We start from the raw sequence: 7826 nt of genomic DNA, 5'->3' as shown, positions 1-7826 counted from the left end.
ACTTGATAGGCCAATGTGTAAACCACAAATGCTTAAACCATTATAGTATAGATCCACTTCTTCATAGTTTGTAAGGGATGAGCTAAAACATAAATCATTGGTATAGAGTTTGTAGTGCCTGATATGAGACCTGATTTTATTGATGTTACATAGCTATACTAGGTATACTACACGTTAAAAACCTGTATTACTCCCTTCCCATCCCCATAACAAACCGTCTCATGCAGGTTTATGCAAATTCATTCATAACACGTTTAAGCGTCATGAGAACAAGGTAAAAACAGATCTTGTTATGCAAGTTGGAAGAGATATTCGACAAATACAGAGATACAAAATGTGAAACACACACACACAGGCGTCAGGATTTTGCGCTAAACAGTGTGAAGCTGCTCTTAGACGAGCTCAACAGAACCAATGGCAGCTCATCAGAACCTGAGCATCCACTGGCCGCTCTTCTATCAACCCAGTAAACGGAAACCACTGAGGCATTTCGCAGTTAAACTTGACAGCCTCGCACATATCACACTTCCAGTTTAGTTACATAAACTGGAACATGTTGGATAGCAAGTTGGCTGCCCGGTTTCAAACACACTCACACAAACAGAAGAATGCCCGCACAAAGCACACACACTTTTACACCAAAAGCATGACATCTTTCTCGCTCGCTGTAGGAGAGAAGGAAGACATTCTGTTTGTAAAGCTAATAAATATTCGTTCCTTCAGGCGACTCCTTTTATAAGCTTTATATCATATACCCTGGTGCCACAAATAAACACACACACACACACAGACACACACACACGTACCTGGTTGCAAACTCAGCAGCATAAATAAGCCAATATAAGATTTGCCTGCCAAAAGAATGTGTAAGTGGCACCTCTGTCTTTAATAATGACTGATACAGCCTTCATCTATCACAGCTGTCAGCCATCTTTATTATGTTCTTCCTTATCACACACACACACACACACACACACACACACACACACACACACACAAACAAGCACTAAAACATAAAAAAAGTAAGTTCAAACATGTGCTTGCTGACACACTGCGAATGAATCACACAGCTGATCACACACCGCCAGACAAGTACCTCTAACCTACCACAGCTGCTTGTGTATGCAAGTAGATGACAGATAGACAAATGATATGAAAGTATGTGGCAGTGCATATGCTAGTGATGCATTATCAATATAGCAATACCAGTGCTGCTAATATGAAATATAAGCATATTTTTCCTTCAGACACGTTATTTAGTTATTTAGTTCATGGCTCTGATGGCTCTAAAATTGGAGGACAGGTATAGAATTTGAAATCATTGTGAACAGAAATGATTCAAGTAAAAAATTTTTAAAAGTTCCTGATGCCATCATGCTGATTTAAATTACCACTTCTATTTTGGAATAACTGAACTTGACTGCTTGCCAGTTGATTGCCACCCCAATATTTTTTTTCTGTCTTCTCGAGGGGGATTGGTTTATAATGTCAGCTAACAGTGAAAAATACCAATCACAAGTTACCAAAGCCTAAAGACATGTCATGCTTTTGTTTGACTAGCAGTCTAATCCCACAGACATTGTTTACAGAACAATCAGAATAGTCTGAAAAGACTCCAATTTAAAGAGCCAGAGCCAGAGAATTTGCACTTTTGTTAACACACTGGTTCCAGATAATTTACTCTGAGTCTATAATTTTTCAGTTGTGGTGATTTTCTGCCTTTGGTTTGGACTACGTCCCAGTTGTCAGGTTCACATTACTGATAATGTTGGCAATAATAGCATTAGTATCATGTTAAACACTGTTACTTCAACAAGAGCCACACAGACAGTTGTTACATTTTACTGTCTCCCTCCTTGCACCCAAAAGCTTCTTCGCCACCTCAAAGGGCTTCCAAATTGAATCATGATTATGCAACATGAAAACCCCTCTCTTATCACTTTTTACCACCGATATCTCATCTGTACTGTGACCGTGTGAAGGCCAACGCATCTCACATTCGAATTGGGAAACCTACACAGAGGTCTGATCCTAGTGAAAGTGACTCACTATGTGCTGAAAGGGGATGAGAAGCAAGGCACAGGCTGGTAATCCTCTTGGCCAAGTGGGGGCCTCCAGCAGGCTGACTTCCACTCCCACTCCCGCACACCCCCTCCTTTGTGCCCCCCCTCAGCAGTGCTGACAGGCCACCCAGTCCAGGAACAGAAAAGCCATCTGGTGTTTGTTTGGGACAGTTCACAGGCAGGATGAAATGTATATGTGTGTGTCAGCAGTGATGTCTGCATGAATGTTTGTATCAGTGTGTGTGTGGTGTGTGTGTCATCAATGTGTCTAAACTTGCATTTGCAGGAAGGTCTCATACAGTGACAAATGGTTTTTATGATGATGACTTACTGTAAAGCAGAGCAGGCACTGGGTGACATCAGAATCTATTATGCACAGATCCAGATGTGTCTATATTATGTGCATCTATAGGGGATGTATTGATACACGTGTGTGTGGCGACAGCAGCTGGTTGCCTATATGATCAATCCATTTAACACTGCAGGACTGTATAAGCTTAGTCTCTAACTAAAGACCATTAACCTAGTTCACCGCGTACACACACACACACACACACACACACACACAGCTGTTCACGGGCATCTGTTATTATTGCAGCGATTTAACCGAAGTAGTCTACTTCCACCTGAATGACTAGCCCAGTTCCCCTGCCTGTAAAGCGGTTTGATTGACATGTCTCATACAGGTGTGCCGTGACAGACAAACAGCAGATGCCGATTTTATCTCGGAAATCTGAGCACTGATAAAAATAAATAAATAAATAAAAATCAGATAACAAACGCAGTCTCAAAGCTTTTTTCACCTTCTTTTTTCAGATGACTTACCAAGCAGCGCGCAGACTAGAAAGAGCGCACCGGTTGCCATTGTGTGTGTGTGTGTGTTGCTCCGCTGATCCACTTTTAATATCCCCTCCTTTTAGATGAGAAGCCGGTGGCGTCTGACAGTGTGATCAGCTGCTGGTCCTGAACCAGAAAATTAAGGAGGTCTACAAAACCCCGGAGGCAAGAAGAAGAATAAAAAAGCTTCCTTGAGAGTCAAATCCACAGCTGGCGGCTTTCCAAATGTGCGACCCACCTCTCTACAACGTCCTTCTGTTTAAAATAAATAAATAAAAAGCCTCGGATGTCGTTTCCTCTCGCCTTTACCCTCACCTATCTGCTTTTATCGCTGACGATGAAGTGTGCGTATGCCCAGCGCCTAGGCGACCCAACCCACTCACTCGCAGCACCGGCTCACTACGCATCCGAGACTGCGGAGGCGATTCGCACTCGCAGCCTCCTCAGTAAAAACTAAAAGTCCGGCGTGACTCCTGCGTATCTGGATACACGAAGGGAGGCGGGGAGTGCTGACGGTTTTGGGAGTCAGACTGGAATAAGTCCCGGATAATTTTCCTTCCCCTCACTGATGGGAGCGCAGGATCACGAGCAAGCAGTCCAAGCAGGCTCTGTTTTTTTCCACGGCAAATCCCGTAGACCTTATAATCAATCTCTCCACTATCGCTCCGCAGAAAGCCCAATGGGCGGGCGCTCCAGATGAGGCAAGCAAGGCTTTATACTCTGTATAAAAAAATCACATCAGATTGATCACAATACTCTAACCCAAAATAAGTGATTTGAAGTTGTTACTGCCAATTCAAGTGGGCATTGTGTGCTAATTTAAGACACTATGCGTCTAAATCTTGACAAGATTATTAAAAGATTTTACGAGCTCAAAAAAATGAAGCAGTTCATCCCCAGAAAGAAACGACCCAACCCGTTGCTTTTCCTCTCTGGAGGTTATTTCCTTGTTTTCTGCCTGACCAAGCACTTTGGCAGTTTGAAAACTTGAAAGCGTGCTGCCTTGCTCCACCCCTAAAACCACGCCCCGGCCGTGTGGGTCTGGGGTGCAGTGGGACAAGGACGCATTTGCATTTGTTTGTTGAAATCCTAGTTCAGGCCGTTGATAGATTGAATAGGTTAATCTGAGTGGAGGGCAATTAAGCCCCTTATGCTACTAGTTTTCCCAGCTTTTTATTTGCAGGGTAGAGTTCAACCACTTTTTTGAGGTAGACACGAATTGTTCGCCCAACATCTGTTTACTGCATAAACGCACGATGATTATCACTTGAAAAATAAAATATCAGGCTATTCTTTGATGGTGTTTATTTATTTTGCGCCGATCACAAATGTCGCCTTCTCATGTATAATTTACAAAGCAGTCTGCGTGTTATAGACAGATTTTGTACCTCTCCTTCCCCTCACCTCACTTCTCCATACACCACCTGCGTTACACACAACTGGCAATCAACATAATGAGGTGCCGCTCTGTTTGGGAACTGCAGAAAAATATCTGAGAAAAAAACGCAGTTCACCTTTCATGGGTTGAAACTCCATCCCTCTTTGAATCAGATTATGAGAACATAAACCACGCATCGCTTTGACATAAGCACAGATTTATTGATTTTCGTGACGCTGCTCCATTATTAGCAGGATCTAAAATAGACAGGGTGAATGGGAGTTTGCTGGGAGACAGAAAATAGCACAAGTGAAATAAAACTGCTCGGGTGAGAAGCTGTGAAGTGAGAGAGCTGCTCTCTGAAAAATTGAATTGAAAAGCCCAAAAAGCTCTAACTTAGTAAAACTCTAAGCTCCCTCCTGTGTAGCACATAAATAAATGAGTAGGCCTTTTGCATGTGCGTACAAAAAAAAAATGCAATTGCAGTGGACCCATCTGTTATTTTCTTCATCAGCTGGGAATTGCAAGTTCCGAAACCGCCTGAATGTAACATAAAAAAACATTTTTTTGGAAAGCAGTAAAATGATTCTCTTCTTCTTTCGCCTTCGGATTTGAGCTCAAATGAAACTTAACGAACACGGTGTGGGCCCTGAACAACAGCCAGAGACAGAGAGATGTTTACAGAGCACGCGTGCGTCAATAAACCGCAACATGACATCTAAAAGACAAGAGTTTAATGGGAAGAATACATCTGTTTGTCTCTCCCTCTGTGTGCCATGATATTAAGAGGGAAAAAAGATACATCTTTTAGAGTGCTTATAGAGCAAACAAAGGCTTTAGCAGACGCTGCTGCCAAGAAAATGTAAGTGAGAATGGGATTAAACACCGCTATGAAGCATGTGGACTACTGCCTCAGCTTTTCCAAAGGTTTGTCCAGGTCTAGTGCTGCTGAGGTAATGCACATCCAAAAAGAGCAGGCTAGGTAGGGCACGTGTGTTACTCCTGATCTACATTTTTGCTCCACACTTAAAATTAGCTCAGTTCTCCGCAGAGCCCTTATTGCACAGCCAAGTGAGGCCACGTTTTTGTACAGGCAGCTAAAGCCAGAGTAGCATTGTTTGAGCCTAGCATTATGTCAGCGCTAAAGACAAGTTCACCTTTGGCCCAATTGCACCTGTTTTCACAACTGTCGAACACGTGCTTATAGAAGAATAAAAGCTTGAGGGGCATGTTGAGTATAGTGTGTGCTAGGGATCACAATAGGTCTCCATGGAAACAGAGAAGTCTGCATTATGTGTACTTCATAACAGGGCCCTTCTGGATGATGCCTTGAGAGCCACAGCTTTCTCATTAGTATCTTTCAGTTGTTCCGCACTGTGTGACACTTGTACAGGCCCACTTATTATTACTTTTATTAATATGGACTTACTATTTCAGTACCCTGTGGCATTATCCATTGAGGTGGTGTCAGCAAGGTTACGTTGTATAGCTGAGAGGCACATTGTGGGGAACGAGGGAGTTTTGTTCACTTATTTCATCATACTCAGATTTTCATACAACGTCTCGAAAATATATGAATGATTTATTAGGTTTCTCTGAGCATTTTTTTCCTACTGCAACATATGAATGCGTCAGTATTGCACAGATGATAGTGTAAAGAGGCAGTTCGCTCACACACGTGCACGCAAACATTTGGATCCTTTAAATGGAAATGCAGGCGCGCAGACGTCGTTGTCGCTTTAAATTACAGAAGAAAGCTGCTTTTTGAGATAATAAACTTGCATATGAAAAGAGGAGTCCCATAATAGCATGGAATCAGATGTGCACCCAGCCAACTTGCTGATGAATCCTGACTGTAATATGGGGTACACAGAGGATACACTGAATCTGGTTACCTAAATGATCTTTGACATAAATGGGAATTGGGGGGGGGGGGCTGATGGAGTCAGAGAGCATGTGCAGTAAACTTTTGAAACTACTTCTGCTTATAATTATTTTGAGAGGCTTCCCTAAGAGGAACGAGACAGAGACAATGAGCGAAGCAGGAGGGGAATGGGGAAATAATCCAGATGGGTTAAGATCGAGGGGAAGATAAACAGAGAAAGTGTTCTCTAGCATTTTGTATGCCAAAAAAAAAAGAAAAAAAAGAATGTGTTTTGTAATATTTGGCTCCCAGGTTCAAGTGAGGAAAAAAGGGGGATAAGCTCTCCAGTTTGGTCAAAACAGTTAGATTCAAGTGCCACTCTTCCATGTTGGATTTAATGTGGGTTGAGTCACTGCACTACTCAGTTTCTCATGCCACACTTCACATTGGCTTGAAAGATTGCATACTGCTTTGTCAGATAACCTCTTATTATACCACGCAGTGATTGGTGCAGTTAAAGATGTAATTTTACCTTTGTGTTATAAACCAAATGTAATGCATGACTTATTTATTTTTTTAAACCAAGCTAAGGTCTGCAAATATACAGCCTTATGCTCAAACTTAGTACTCATCAAATTTATTCTGTGTACATCCACAGACTCACTCACGGGGCTTTATTTTACATTGCATTAGCCTGCCAGGAGCACAAATCACTACATTTTCCAGCAGATTAATTATTCATCATAGGGGCTCTTAATGTAGAGTATTAATATGAAATGACTGTCAAGCTACTAAATTTTTGGGCCTTCTATCTCATTCTATCTCTGTCTCCTTTTCCATCCCTCAGCTTTCTTAGACTATTTCTCTCCCTTACTGCATTCTACTTGTGGGACTTTATGTCCTCGCTTCTTTACACTTGCTTTGATGCCATGATTGCTTGATAATATGTACTGGTGCTTATACGTGTGTTGGAATGAATGATCAGTGAGATGCTTGGCTACAAGTTGAACAGCCACAAGGGGCAGTACCCTCCATGGAGAAGGAGGCTAGAGGCTAAGATCAAGGTAGCACAGAGGGAGGTTAGCCAACTATCGGAGTTGCAGAAAGGTGCGAAGAAGAAGGTGCCTAAGAAATACAGGAAGCTGTCCATACCTGAGGCCTTGGAAACTGCCAAGCAACGACTCACAGCCTTGGCCAGCCACTTAAAGAGGTACACCGGACAGATAGAAGGCAAGAGAACAAACCAGCTGTTCTCCACAGAACCAGCCAAGGTGTACTCTCAGTGGCAGGGGAACAATATAAGAACAGCACCACCAAGGCTGGAACAATACTGAAAAATACTGGAAGAGCATATGGGAGAAGGACGCAACCCATAACGGGTGGATCTGGGGGCAGACCACAGCAACCTCCCTGAACAGGGTCCAGTAACCATCACAGTGGCAGACATCCAAGAAAGGGTCTCCAGTATGAAGAGTTGGACAGCACCAGGCCTCGACATGGTTCATGCCTACTGGCTGAATACTGCAGCCAGTGAGGCTGACTGCACTCCACAAGCGTCTGGCAGAACAAATGGACCAGCTGCTAGTTGACGAGAGACCCCCAGAATGGTTAACTGAAGGCCGGCCAGTCCTGATCTTCAAGGACCCCCAGAAGGGACCGGTCCCCTCCAACTACTGACCAATAA

General features: G+C 43.0%; 1 protein-coding gene across 3 annotated transcripts in view; it reads right to left on the bottom strand.

Moving 5' to 3' along the window:
* igsf3 (immunoglobulin superfamily, member 3) overlaps nucleotides 1–3883 on the bottom strand; it is a 76530-nt gene extending 72647 nt beyond the window's left edge. Inside the window, exons 1-2 of one of the 3 annotated variants that reach the window (XM_013908381.1) lie at nucleotides 3139–3883; nucleotides 2889–3049 (exon numbers count right to left, since the gene is read on the bottom strand). In XM_013908381.1, coding sequence (XP_013763835.1) covers nucleotides 2889–2928 — 40 coding nt within the window. In that variant the 5' untranslated portion in view covers nucleotides 2929–3049; nucleotides 3139–3883. Of the gene's footprint in view, nucleotides 1–2888 lie in introns of all 3 variants that reach the window. The other 2 variants (XM_013908382.1, XM_005723594.2) reach the window with 2 other exon arrangements.
* Between the last annotated feature and the right edge of the window lie 3943 nt (nucleotides 3884–7826).

Source organism: Pundamilia nyererei, unplaced genomic scaffold (assembly GCF_000239375.1).
Source record: "Pundamilia nyererei isolate P.nyererei 1_Seehausen unplaced genomic scaffold, PunNye1.0 scaffold00009, whole genome shotgun sequence".
NCBI classification, from domain to species: Eukaryota; Metazoa; Chordata; class Actinopteri; order Cichliformes; family Cichlidae; genus Pundamilia; species Pundamilia nyererei.
Note: the sequence above shows the minus strand (reverse complement) of the source record. Positions and strands in the feature narration are given on the sequence as shown.